The sequence below is a fragment of the Garra rufa genome, chromosome 23 (genome assembly GCF_049309525.1).
Source record: "Garra rufa chromosome 23, GarRuf1.0, whole genome shotgun sequence".
NCBI classification, from domain to species: domain Eukaryota; kingdom Metazoa; phylum Chordata; class Actinopteri; order Cypriniformes; family Cyprinidae; genus Garra; species Garra rufa.
The window spans coordinates 30,463,825-30,479,013 of NC_133383.1; the positions used below are offsets into that span (position 1 = coordinate 30,463,825).

A 15,189-nucleotide genomic window follows, 5' to 3' on the forward strand; every position below is an offset into this window, starting at 1 on the left:
AGCGATTGAGGTGTTCTGTTGTTGGATGTAATAATGAACATAGCAGTCGTCATTTACTCCCGACAACTGAGCCGCTGAGGATTAACATTACTTTCGTTTTTAAGAGGAAAGCATCTACATATGCGTCTATGTTCGTGCGAATCATTCGTGATGCAGCTTCACCCACAGCAGAAGTGCGTATAAGGGTTTTTTATACATTTTTGCAAATGGCCTTTTTTAATATGCTTAGTGGCAAGTTTTGTTGCTAAACGCAGCTAAATGCGGCTAAACACAGCTAAAGTAAACATTACGGCTCACCATCGCAGGCAGAGAGGGGCGGGGCGAGCAGAGCTGATTTGCATTTGAAGGACCATGCAATAATATGAGTTGATGTTTCGTAGAGCTGATTTTGACAAGGTAAAAGTGTGTTTTTTTTACACTACTATTGAGAATTTTTAACCACTTTAAAGGGGTCATCGGATTCCCATTTTTTCACAAGTTGATATGATTCTTTAGGGTCTTAATGAAAAGTCTATAATATACTTTGGTTACAAATTCTCAATATTAATGTAAAACAAATGCATTTTACCTTGTCAAAATCAGCTCTGCAAAAGTCAGCTCATTTTATTGCATGGTCCTGCTAATGCTAAATGCTAATGAGCTCTGCTTGCCCCGCTCCTCTCTGCGGTGGAATGATGAGTTGTAATGTTTACTTTAGCCGCATTTAGCGAAACTTGCCAGCAAGCACATTATTAAAAAAAAAGGCCATTTGCAAAGATGCATAAAAAACCCTTAAACTCACTTCTGCTGTGGGTGAAGCTGCATCAGGAATGATTCGCATGAACATAGACGCATATGTAGATCGGGATCGTGTTTTCCTTTAAAAAATGAAAATAACGTTAATCCTCTGCGTCTTCAGCGGCTCAGATGTCCGGAGTAAATGACCATTGCGATGTTTATTCTTACATCCAACAACAGAACACCTCAATCGCCCAATCTGAGACATTCTTATCTTCCTCTGCACCTGAGTCACACAATGGCGATCAGAGTCAGACTGTTTGATCTCGGTCAGGGCGGGTCTAAGGTAAGGCGCTCATGTCAATCTACTATCGTGGGAGTGGCCTCTGTCTGTGTGTCGTCACAACGACAAGAAGCTAAGAATGACCTGATTTTAATAAAGGGATATTACTTTTAAAGATTAAAAAAAAACACTGGGTGGATTTGTGTCATTGTAGGGTGGTTGTGTACACAAACTGCCAACACACTTTAATGTTCAAACAACATGTAAAAGTGAGTTTTGCATCAGATGACCCCTTTAATACAGAAATACATAAAATGTACATAAGTATTCACAGCTTTTGCTCAATATTTTGTTGAAGCACCCTTTGACACCAATTACAGCCTCAAGTCTTTTTGAGTAGGTTGCTAGAAGCTTGACACACCTATTTTTGGGCAGTTTCTCTTCTCAAGCTCCATCAGATTGGATAGGGAGCATTGGTGCACAGCCATTTTCAGATCTTTCCAAAGATGTTCAACCGGGTCCACGTCTGTGTGCTTAGGGTCGTTGTCCTGTTAAACGGTAGTCGCCCCAGTCTGAGGTCCAGAGCACTCTGGAGAAGGATGTGTCTGTACATTGCTGCATTCATCTTTCCCTTGATCCTGACTAGTTTCTCAGCTCCTGCTGCTAAAAAAAAAACCCACAGCCTGATGCTGCCACCTCCATGCTTTAGTGCAGGGCTATTCAATTGGCGGCCCGCGGGCCCAATGCGGCCCGCCAATCATCTTCGTCCGGCCCGAGGGAGCAGCAGGTGGCTTGAATGGTTTTTGCACTAATTAGTTTGTCCACTAGGTGGCGGGCCAGCCAAAAAAGAAAAGCAAGAGAGCCAAGAACAACAACAATCTACCGGAGATCGCAACATCATCAATAGACGGCAGATTTGACAAGCACTTGTAGGGCTCCAGACTGCGACCAAATGGTCGCATTTTATCTGCCGGTGCGACTAAATTTTGTGAGCGGTCGCAATGGCGCGACCACCGCGTTATTCAACTTATAAGCGCTGCTATTTCTGTTTCATATGAGAAACATTAAACGGCAAACGAAGCGAAAGAGAAACCAAAGCGCGCCACATTTGAGCTGCGCAGCGCGGACCGTTTATCAGCTCGGACCGCAACGCAAACACACTTGTCCGAGCTCAGAACAGCATCGGGAACCAAAGTTGATTTCGCGACACTGTTACTGCACAGTGCTGCGAGATCCAGTGAAAAGTGTTTGAATTCGCCCAGAATGAATTAAGGTTGCTGAAAGATCAGTGAGAATCATTCAAATTCTGCTCAGAATTCTGTTTTTAACAGCGCTGATGTAGGCTATGTCAGACAACCAGAAGTCACACCAACTTAAGCAAAGTCGAATGTTTCATTATTCATTTCAGGGTTTGTACAACCTTTTGAGAGAGAAATTCAAGCACTTTTCAATGACTTTCAAGCATTTTGCACAACCATTTTAAGCACTTTAAAGCTCTTATGATCCAATTTGAATGTTATCTTGATGGCCAAAATATACTTTGTGGTAAACAAACACTTATGTAAAATTAAAAACATAAAATATCGATTATAACCAGTATATGGCAATAATAATCTGTCTATTTTATGCATATACAATTTATAGTTTATGTGAAGATTGTTTTAAAATCACCTAAATTAAAAGCTGTTATATATTTCAGAGCCTATTAAATGTTGGGCTTTCAATTCTACTGTAATGTTGAATGGACATAATTAATATGTAAAACTGAGAGAAAATTAATTTAATAGAGTCACCAGTAGCAATATTGAAATCAATACTTCATTAATAATAGGCTACTTGGTAAAAAGATGCTATTAAACACATATTTAAAAATACTTTGTTGTTTCTACCTTAATTTGGAGGTTCATTGTGAAATTATGACAGTATAAATATATAAATATGCGATTATTCATGATTAATTACAAAAAAATGTGTGATTTTTTTTTTTTTTTTTAATTGATTGACAGACAGCACCTTAACCTTTTATAGATGTTGGTGTTGGTAATATTAGTTCATTTTAGTGAAAATGCATTTCAGTGTAATTGTATAGGCCCCCTAGAAAAAGATCGGGACGGCCCCCATCCCCTTGGCCCGCTGCAAATTTCCAGTTCGATAATCCGGCCCTCAAATGGATCTAATTGAATAGCCCTGCTTTAGTGTATGGATGGTATTGACCAGGTGATGAGCGGTGTCTGGTTTCCTCCAGACATGACGCTTGGCATTCAGGCCAAAGAATTCAATCTTTGTTTCATCAGACCAGGGGCCTCATTTATAAAGACTTGCGTAGAAACCATCCTTGATTTTATCTAAGAACTTTTCTGATTTGATCGTAAGAGCGATTCAGAGAAAACGAACGTACCACGAAATCCATGCGTACGCCAGTCATTCGGTTATAAATCACAAATGATCGTGGAATTGTGTGCAGCTGAATGTTCCGCCGTCGAAACGCCCCTGCTTAATTAATTAACATATAAAATGAGCTCATTCCTAAAGCAAAAACTCTGTGACAATGGCAAGTAAAAAGGAGCGCAAGAAATCAAATTATAGTGAGGCTAAACTATCTGCAATACCAGGCATTACCACAAGGAAACGGCCGTACGCCAAGCTGGAATCTGACGTGGAGATAAGTACTTTTCCACGTCAAAGACGGTTTTTATAAATCTGTACTTTGACGTGGATTTGATCGTACGAACACTCTAAGATCAAATCAGTGCGTAAGAAAGTTTTATAAATGAGGCCCCAGATAATTTTGTTTCTCATGGTCTGAGAGTCCTTCATGTGCCTTTCGGCAAACTCCAGGTGGGCTATCATGTGCCTTTTACTGAGGAGTGGCTTCTGTCTGGTGGAGTGCTGCAGAGATGGTTGTTCTTCTGGAAGGTTCTCCTCTTTACAGAGAAACACTGGAGCTCTTTCAGAGTGACCATCGGGTTCTTGGTCAACTCTTTGACTAAGGCCCTTCTCCCCAGTCGCTCAGTTTGGCCAGGTGATCCACTCTAGGAAGAGTCCTGGTGGTTCCAAAGTTCTTCCATTTATGGATGATGGAGGCCACTGTGCTCAGTGGGACCTTCAATGCTGCAGAATTTTTTCTGTACCCTTTTACAGATCTATGCCTCCATACAATCCTGTCTCTGAGGTCTACAGACAATTCTTTGGACTTTATGGCTTGGTTTATTCTCTGACAAGCACTGTTAACTGTGGCACCTTATATAGATGTGAGTGGCTCTCAAACCATGTCCAATCAATTGAATTTACCACAGGTGGACTCCAGTCAAGTTGTGGAAACATCTCAAGGATGATCAATGGAAACAGGATGTGCTTGAGCTCAATTTTTTAGTGTCATGGCAAAGCCTGTTTTTTATTTCTGATAAATTTGCCAAGATTTCAAACTTCTTTTATGTTGTCATTGGATTAAATTCATTATTTTCCCCCAACTGTATAACTGTACTCCATGTATTGCTTGTAGAATCTAGAGGAAAATAATTAACTTAATTCATTTCGGAATAAGTCTGTAACATTACAAAATGTGGAAAAAGTGCAGTGCTTTGAATACTTTCCGGACACACTGTATTTTAGAGAAAACCAGTTCTAAGGAGCATAAATTTCCTTTTATGAAATTCAAATTGTATGACAATTAGAGATTAGACTGTAGAATACAGACATTGAAATCTAACACTAATACACACTAAATACACACAGTCAGGCAAAGCTAATGTTGTTAACATCAACAATTTGAGAACAAAATAGAACAACAGTAATAGCTAATCATTCGCAAGACTTGATGTGATACAAGCTAAGCAATCATTAGATTTATCACCATTGTTATACAGGACATTTACATCAGTAATAAAAGATCCCCAATATTATTTAACATTATTTTTTTAGCAAATTTAATGTAATTTGGAATTAGTGACCCATCTCTGCTAAACCACTCTCCACGATATTGATTTTTCCAGTGAAATCACAATAAAATGGATTGGAGTTTTGTTCAGCAAACAGGCAACAAAAGGTATGGAATTACGCCAAGTATTATAGCATTAGTTCAAACAGTGATTGATTTAGCATCAGTTATGGCTAAATAGTCATTATAAAACAATACTGCCCTCCAAAGGCAAAGTGCAGTAACTACGCCAACACTGAAACTGAGAAAAATGCCTTTAAAGTTTTTACGCCAGCCAGTCAAACATGTTGACACTCTCGTTTCTCTTAAACAGGACAAAATTGAACCAGGAGACTTTGCCACGAGACAAAACAATTGTCACAAAGTCCATTTTAAGCCTTAACTCAATTTTGACCAAATGTGTAGTTACTGCGCTTTGCCTTTGGAGGGCAGAATAGTTCTGGTCCTTGATTCTGATTGGTTAAGCTGCAACCACTTTGTTGGAACCAAAGCTGTTTCTGAGGAACTACATTGTTTGGTGGAATGTTTTTATTTACATTATTACACTTTATTTGCTCTGTTTTATTTTGTGAAACCTTACTACATGGAATAACCATTTTATAAAAGCAATAAGCCCATGAAGCCATGGTTTACAGTGAATTTATAACAGCTAAGCTTCGCATCGTGCCTAACAATGCCCCTTAGCTGTTATAAATTCACTGTAAAACAAGGCTTCTTGGGGCTTATTGATTTAAAGGGGGTCCAATGCTGTTAAAGAGTTGGATTCTCATGCTAAACATTGCCAAAGTAAAAAATTAAAAATTATTTGGACGTATACACTGCGTATATATTTCTGTGCTGAATACACACTCGTTTCGTACAAGTTTCGGAAAGTTCCTTTTTCAGGGCAGAAATGGAGTTTTGCAAGTGAGTTTGTTGACAAATGTTTAATGAATAAGGAACAGTTCACATTGGATTTGCACATCGTTTGATAGTGAAAGATGGAGCGGTCCCAGCTATAAAAGATCCCCGATCATGATTCAGAACTGCAGATGGTAAGTGAAATTGCATCAAAAGTCTTTGTTTTGATGGCAATCAGCACACAAGTCAATATTTAGCTCCGCCCATGGTGTGCCTCCAGGAGCTTGGTTGTTTTTTTTGTAATTATGATGAAACTAAAGACTTTTTGGAGATATGAAGAATGCAGTACTACTCTATAGGTACTCAAGATTAACATGAGATTGGGTGAAACCGTATGTGTTATGCCCCCTTTTAAACTACATGATATTTTCACACTTTTAATGTGCAAAGATTCTGTGTATACCTCACTGTAAAAAAATTCACCTGTTTCAACTTAGGAAGGTAAGTTTTGTGGCTGCCTTAAGATTTTAAGTTATTTCAGCTTAAAAGCACAAGTCATTTCAACTCACGACTTTAAATCTTGCCTAGCGTTGAATTGCTTTATTTAAGTTCATTTGATTTTACAATATTTTCTGTTTCAACTCAAATTAAGTTGAAATAAGTTTTAACATGCAAGCAACCATAGAATCAATGTTAAAAATAGTTGATTTGTGAATCTTTTGCATCTGCTATTAATGTTGAAAAATTGTCAAACCAGCATTGTTGTGTTCAGTATTTGCTTTAGTTAGACTCTTGACTCTTTGTACTCAATGTTTCATTGTCTTTTACAATGATGCGCTAAAATACGTTGGTTAAGGCAATGGAAGCTGAGATCCATTAGGATCAGATGATGATATTGACTAATCACTGTGAACTTATTTAACTATTTTTTCATGAGTGTGTTTGGTTTTATATGGTTGTAATGTGAGATACTACAATGAGAGATTTAAGCCGTGTTACAGATATCACACTTAACAGAAAAAAAGACATTGTTGATTTAATTAGACATCAAGAATCAGCGTATGAAACTCAACAATGGTGACATTCAGCAAAATAAAATTGTATGCAGAAATGCATGTTGGGTATTAACATAGTACAAAACTCATTCATGATTCCCAGCATGCATTGCAGTTGATCTGTTTATCTGAATTAGTTTGATGATTGTCACCATTGTTGAGGTTTGTATGATGAGTGTTGATGTCTAAAACGTTCTCTGTTTTGCCACAGAATTTTCGCATTTGTGATAGAAAACATTTACATCAGTAATAAAAAAACATAAATTTTATTCAGCTTATTTGACACCATCACAAACAGTAATCTACTCCAACTTAACTTTAAAAACGTATCTTTTTTGGCATCAGTATTTACACTGAAACACTATTGTAACTCCAAAAGAAAGTTAATTTAACAAAAGGTAAGAGTCAAGAGCTCAACTAAAGCAATCACTGATCGCAATAACGGTGGCTTGTTGAAATTTCAACCTTTGTTCAGCATTAATAGCGGGTGATATTAATCATGTCATTAACATTGACAAATCAACTATTTTTGACATCGATTCAATGGTTGCTTGCATGTTAAAACTTATTTCAACTTAATTTAATAAGTTGAAACAGAAAATATTGTAAAATCAAATGAACTTAAAGCAATTCAACACTAGGCAAGATTTAAAGTGGTGAGTGCTTTTAAGCTAAAATGACTTAAAATCTTAAGGCAGCCACAAAACTTACATTCCTAAGTTGAAATGGGTGAAATTTTTTTACAGTGTGAAATGCGTGAAAAATTAACAATAGGCCTACATATGTCCTATGAAGCTTGAAGCCTTCAAAAAATAATATCTTCTTATTACTTCATATTCCGTTAAAAAACAAACTACATGAGGGTAAATAGACACAACATCTTTTATCACAATTATTTTCAATCGATCTGTCTGTTTAAGAGAACATTCCTCGTGACCTGTAATGAGATCATGGCCTGCTCTTTAACTTGAGATCCTGTTTGACTGGTTCACATAAACCAAGCAGGTATTGCATCACATGCGGGATGCAATGTGATTTTATTTTTCTTTAATAAATATGTTTTGCATTGCAATTAAAACGCATTTCCTTTTCTTTCAACTTTATACAAATATAGGTATTTTTATATAAAACAAACCTTTATCACGTTCTTACCGTTTAGAAAGTAAATGTGTTCATGTGTGGGTGAAAAAAAAATGACTAACCACTGAAAGTATTTCAGTGTGCAACTTCCCCATAGCAGAATGACGCGATGGGCTTCACCCAGGGAGTTTGAGCTTCTGTGAATATCGACTCAAGATAAAGTCTTGTTTGTTTTTATTGTTTTTTATGGCGTCTACGATGTCCTGTCGTACATACATCGCGCCTCTAGTGTTCTGTGCCCAAGTGGCCAGCTCGTTTTTTGACACCGCTCTCCAAATGGTGGTTAAACAACGATGCGCAAACCCCAACCGAGACAGCGAGCAGAAAGCTATCACCAACTTCAACATGACTTTCAACATGGTGCTCAAGTTCATGCCAATTGTGCCAGCCATCCTTTTAGCGAGAGCTGGAGACAAAGGATACAGGAAAGTGCCAATCGTTGTTCCTCTGGTTGGTTACTTTCTCTCTAGAGGTTTGCTCATGTTGGATATCTTGCTGGAATGGCCTCTCCAGGTGTTGTACGCAGTGCCGGTGATTCACGGACTGTGCGGCGGGTTCGCATCCTACTGGGCAGGTGTGATGGCGCTGGTGTCGGTGAGCTCAGGTGAGGAGGAGCGGTCCGTGCGCATCATGAGAACCGAACTGGTGTATGGAATCGCCGGCTTCGTCGGTAGTTTGGCTTCCGGTCACTTATTTGACCTCTATACCGTCGGTCTCCAACAAGGAGCCATTTTATCAAGTTTAAGCGTGCTACTGTATTTCCTCTGCCTGCTGTATGCGTTTTTTGTCCTCCGGATCGATCTTTTCTCAGTGCTTGGAGAGACGCAGGAGCGACGGGAAAGCGCTGGGATCATAAACCACGTAGCTCGTGATAAAATAAACATCGCTTTGCTGTTCCTCAGCGGGATTTTGTTTGATATAGCTGTTGCTGGAGGAATGGAGATGTTGGCAGCTTATGTGCTCAAAGACCCTCTCAACTGGGGCGCAACTGAGGTGGGTTATGGAAACGCGGCTGGATCGCTTCTCTTCATCACCAGTTTCTTGGGAGTGAAGATGTTCACGAGATGCTCACTTAGAGATGAGAGCATGGTCATGATCGGGATGGTGTCTTTCGCAACTGGGATTTATTTCATGGCATTTGTGACCACAACTCCGATGTACTTTTTGGGTAAGTTATGACCAGGGTGTAATATTTCAAGGCTACTTAAAGTTCACGGTAATATTTTCATCCGTATATGGCAAGCCGTTTTAGCCTAAAATATACTAAGCGTTACTCGTAATTGCATTTTTACTAGTAACAATATAATTAGAGAGCTCTATAATTCAATTCCTACTAGTAACAATGCCAATTATAGAGCTCTCTAATTCAATTATTACTAGTAACAATTCCAGTTAGAGAACTCTACAAATTAATTTTTACTACACTGTAAAAGGTTTCAACTTAAAAACTTAGCAGCTGCCTTAAAATGTTAAGTTAAATCAACTTAAGTCATTTAAACTCACAAGTAAAATCAACTAATTTTGATTGTAATAAGTTAGAATGACTTGTAGTTTCAAGCTGATTTAACTTGAAAACTTAAGGCAGCTGCTGAACTTAGGTTTTTCATTTGAATCTGGTGAAAACTCTTTACTTTTTACAGTGTAGTCATATTTCTACATTGACATCCATTCATTTTTAATTACAGACCTCTACAACATAATTTTTACTAGTAAGAATAACAATTAGAGTGCTCTCTAAATCAATTGTTACTAGTAAGAACTGAATTAGAGAGCTCTTTGATTCAGTTACAGAGCTCTGCAATTAAACGTTTTTTACTAGTAATAATTAAATTAGAGAGCTCTCTAATTGTAATTGTTACTAGTAAGAATTCAATTGTAAAGCTCTCTAATTGTAATTGCTACTAGTATAATTAAATTTTAGAGCTCAGTAATTAAAAATGAATGGAAGTTAATGGAGACATATGACTAGTAAAAATTAATTTGTAGAGCTCTCTATTTGGATTTTTTTCTAGTAAGAATTAAATTAGAGAGCTCTCTAATTGAACTGTTACTATAGTAAAAATGCAATTACGACGAGTAACGCTTAGTATATTTTAGGCTAAAACGGCTTGCCATAATCCGTATACGTTTTTTCATGCACCTGTCAAGTTAGAGATTTTGGGCTTTTCGGTTTTTTATAAAGTGTTTTTTTCAGACTAGTGGAAAGAAAACATTCAACATCAAAAAACACTGTTAAGTGTTTCTTTTATAGCACTTTATCTATTTGTGTCAATAGATTTCAATTACAATGCATATTTTTAAAGGCCTTTTTCTCAAAATGAGTTTTTTCTTCTACACTGAGCCATAAATTTCCACTTCAGTACCACTTACACACCAAACACTGCATTTTTATTGCTGTCTATATCCTGAAGGTTTTTACATATGGATTTGTTCATCTATAATTTGCTTGATTTTATATATTAAAAAAAAAATCCCCAAAAAATTGTTAAAAAAAAGTGTTTCCTGTCTGTTCAAAGTTTTTTCTGAATTATGTCCTGACAAAATTCCCAAAAACCTCTGTCAAAAAAAATAACCAAGAATTTTGAAACTGACTTCATCAAGTGTTTAGATTTGTGTACTACAAATGTATGCAAATATAGTGCATATTTCATTACATAATGAGTCATTTGCATATTTAAACCTTTTAGAAAACTTCAAAGTTTGCAATTATCAAAGTAATCAATCTGGGTAAGTAAGGTGATAACTTTTAGTTATTTTTTTTTATATTAAATATGACCATGCTGTAGTTTCGATTTGGCTGTAGCCTACGTGGGTGGTATTTATAACCAGTGTTGAGGAAAGTTAATTTTAAAAGTACTGTTTCACAATATTTCGTTAATTTTTTTATGTGCTGCGTTACTTTTGCGTTACTTTTAACGCAAAAGCCTGGGCGGGATTGGCTTGCTCGCTTGTTTTTAATATAAAAAAGTTATTTTTTGTGAAGTGTAAAAGCCTTCACACTAAAAGTGAAATTAATATCATCAGGCTGAAGGAATATAAACGTATGTCCGTACAGTAGAGGGCGCAGCTCACTATGTTTTACATACAATAGCACATATATCTTTAGGAATACAATAAATAAATAAAATACAAGAAAAAGGCTTTTTACATAAACCACTAATACTTATTGAACAGCTGTTTAGTCTTTTTGGCTTTTAAATCTGTATTTTTTTTTTCTATTGTCTCCAAATATATTTTAATATTAACTTTAAATTGTTCACAGTTTGGTCATTTATCGTTCCATTTGGCTTTATGAATATAGTAACAGGCAATTATAATAATCAAATCAAACATAAATATAAAACTCTTACCACCATCAAATGAAAAGCATTTTAACATAATATCAGCTTCTGATACTTTCAGTTGTGCTGCCATTCTGGATTGCATGAAGAATAGGAGAAGAACACTCTTCAGCATTAAAAAATAAAAATAAAAACACAAATGTTATGTTTATCTAAAGTCATTTTTGCTTATTAATATCATTGAATTGGGTCATCGGAGAGCTGTCAATCAAATAAATGTGAAAACAAAGTAACTGGCATTACTTATTTGAAAAAGAAAAACATTACAGATTTAAAGTAATATAATCAGACTACTTTTAGATTACTTTTGCCCTAACTCGTTTATCACATAAAATAAATAGGATAGTGTTGTACCATACTGACATAAAAATATAAAGAGAATAAAATATATTACATTTGTTGTTATTAATGATATGAAGTGCATTAAACATTATACCAAATCAAGGTTTCCCAAACTGGTGTTTGTGAAGAAACTGCAGGGGGTTTATGAGTTTAATGAGAAGCTAATAATTATTTAATTCAACATAAATCATTTTAAAATCAATCAAATAATAAAAAAAGAAATAAAAAGAAATCAGGGGTACTTCAAGTAAATATATTAGGTGAAAGAAGATCAGATGAAAAAAAAAAAAAAAGTTTGTGAATTTGTGCATTTTAATGTGTTTGAAAGACAAAAGCCTTCCGAAGACATAGAAATAGTTACATAACCTAGAGTGATAATTCAAATAAAAATTAATGTGTTTATCAGTATTTGTGTAAATCAGTAATGAAATGTTGTGGCATGCCTGACTAATGACTGAGAATGCCCACAAAACTTGAAGACTTTTTAAATGTATATACTGTAAGAAGTGGGCTATTTTAGAAAAAAGTAATCAATAGAATTGATTAGGAATCAATAAATTATGGATATTTTATTGCTATTGTGTAAATATTGTGTAATCATGTAATCCATAAAAAAGTAACTGTATTCTGATTACAAGTATTTTAAAATGTAATGTAATCTAATTACAGTCATGCCCAAATTATTCTTCCCCCTGACTTAAAGTTACTTTTATTCAACCAGCAACTTTTTTTTGACTGGAAATGACACAGGCTTCTCCCAAAAGATGACAAGACGATGTACAAGAGGCATCATTGTGGAAAAAATATTACTCATATTTAATTTACGTTTCAACAAAAAGTGGCATGTCCAAAATAATTCATACCCTTCTCAATAATCAATAGAAAAGCCTTTATTGGCTATTACAGCAATCAAATGCTTCCTATAATGGCTGACCAGCTTTTTGCATGTCTCCACTGGTATTTTTGCCCATTCATCTTTAGCGATGAGCACCAACTCTTTCAGGTTGGAGGGTCTCCTTGCCATCACCCTGATCTTTAGCTCCTCCACAGATTCTCAATTGGATTTAAGTCAGGACTCTGGCTGGGCCACTGCAAAACGTTAATGTTTTTGTCTGCTAACCATTTCTTCACCACTTTTGCTGTGTGTTTTGGGTCGTTGTCGTGCCACTGGTGCCCAAGGCCAAGTTTCTCTGCAGACTGCCTGATGTTGTTGTTGAGTTTTGATGTATTGCTCCTTTTTCATGGAGCCGTTTACTGTGATTAGGTTCCCTGGTCCACCGGCTGAAAAACACCCCCAAAACATTAGGTTCCCACCACCATGTTTGACAGTGGGGATGGTGTTCTTAGGGTTGAAGGCGTCTCCTTTTTTACGCCAAATGAAGGAGAGCCCAGATTCATCAGGATGGCCTTGGTGGTGATCCTCGGATTCTTTTTTACCTCTCTCACTATCCTCCTGACCAGCACAGGTGTCACTTTTGGCTTCCGACCACATCCTCTGAGACTTTTCACAGTGCGGAACGTCTTGTATTTTTTTACTAATACTTTGCACTGTAGCCACTGGAACTTCAAAACATTTAGATATGGTCTTATAGCTCTTTCCTGACTTGTGAGCAGCCACAATGCGCAGCTGCAGGTCCTCAGTGAGCTCCTTTGTCTTAGAGGCAGAGAGCCTCTGTTTTTCACCTGTTGAGTTCATTAAAACAGCTGTTCCCAATGAATCAGGGGGATTAGGATGTTTTAGAACAGCTGAGACTATTTGGAATGGTATGGAACTTTGGATTTTCTCATAGAGAATTTTGAACACTCCACTTTTTGTTCAAATGTAAATAAAAGCTTAGAAATATATTTTTTTTCCCACAATGATGCCTCTTGTACATTGTCTTATTATCTTTTGAGAGAAGCCTGTGTCATTTCCAGTCAAAAAAAAAGTTGCTGGTTGAATAAAAGTAACTTTAAGTCAGAATTTGCCAGGGGTATGAATAATTTCAGGCTTGACTGTACAAGTACTTCATTTTTGGAATCTGATTACGTAATCCAGATTACATCTACGTTTAAACTGGAATGCAATAACAGTGCTAATGCATAGTTCCACAAAGAAAGAATTCACAATGGTCACTATTAGGTGTAAAAAGTTGTGTAAAGCAGAAATGCTCTATAAATCACTTAAATGATTCATTGGTATTTGCCCTCTGATCTGAGGTTTTGTTCTTGTCTCCTTTAGCTCGCTCTGTCACTCTGTTTGCTCTGATTCCAATGCCCACCATTCGCTCGCTGCTGTCCAAACAGGTCAGGGGAACCTCATATGGTAGGTGTCAGTTCTTTATTCTCTCAATATCCTATACGAGTTGTGTGCTGCCTAAAATAGGCTTTATGTAACACTAAAATTTCCTCAAAAGTAAACATAGACTTAATTTGTATGTTAGTTCAAGCAGCTGTGCTGTGAAGCATATCAGTTACTGGTGTACAAATTCAGAAGTTGACGTGTGAACAAAAACAGAGAAATGAAACTAAGTGTCAGTGTATTCACCGATGAAGGCCACGAGAGTATTTATGCTTTTGTGTGGTAACAAAAAAGTAGCTTTATAGACAAGTGTAAAAATAAGTTTTTGACCTGGGGTGTGTTTCCCAAAATCCACTTTGGTCTCAAGTTCTGTCGTTACCAACAGTATAACGGAATTTGCAACCAAAGTGAGCACCTCTGGTTGTTTTCTGGTGGTCGTTGGTTTGCTGTCAGTGTTTAATTACCCATATTCTTGACTGACCTAGCTGGTGTTACTGTTGTCAGTCCCAGTTGTACAAACATTTGATGGTTTATGGTGAGTTAGAGTATGGTTTATCAGAAAAGCAGGGGGCCAAATACCGAGCCCTGAGGCACTTCAGTGGATAACAAATGCTTTTGAAACGCTCCTATCCTTGAAGGTAGTTTGTTAAATCTACCTAAAACAATACCTTGCTCAGAAAGAGTGGACAGGTGATTTTTTTTTTAGGCCTTACTCTGCTTTTATGCATGTCTGTGCTATTGGTAACCATCCAGAGGCAATGTTCTGTACCTTATCAGCAACACACAACTGTTGACAAGCAGATTTGAGCATTTGTAACGAAAAGATATTTGAAGCCAAGACATGCTGACAAGTTTAAAAGCAGTAATGTAATACAGTCACACTCAGTCACTAAAGACTAACTGTAATGTATCGTTGAGATTATTTAAAATACTAAACTTAGTATTTTTGAAGTATTTTTAAGTAGTCAACATTTGAAGTGGTTCAAAAAAGTTAATCAAATATGTCCTAGACAAGAACGGGTATTGTTTTGATTTTAGAACAACTTTGATGAAAGGTTTTGATCCACTTTAACTGTTGTCCACTTTAAATGTTGACTTATATATATATATATATATATATATATATATATATATATATATATATATATATATATATATATATATATATATATATATATATATATATATATATATATATATATATATATATATATATATATTATATATATATATATATATATTATATATAATAT

At 36.2% G+C, this 15,189-nt stretch overlaps 1 protein-coding gene across 1 annotated transcript in view; it reads left to right on the forward strand.

The window, feature by feature from the left end:
• The first annotated feature begins 8,128 nt into the window (after window positions 1–8,128).
• The window catches only part of slc46a2 (solute carrier family 46 member 2), a 14,016-nt gene continuing 6,955 nt past the window's right edge, over window positions 8,129–15,189 (forward strand). The window contains exons 1-2 of the mRNA XM_073830257.1: window positions 8,129–9,140; window positions 13,877–13,960. Of these exons, the coding sequence (XP_073686358.1) occupies window positions 8,159–9,140; window positions 13,877–13,960 (1,066 nt within the window). The 5' untranslated portion in view covers window positions 8,129–8,158. The remainder of the gene's footprint in view (window positions 9,141–13,876; window positions 13,961–15,189) is intronic.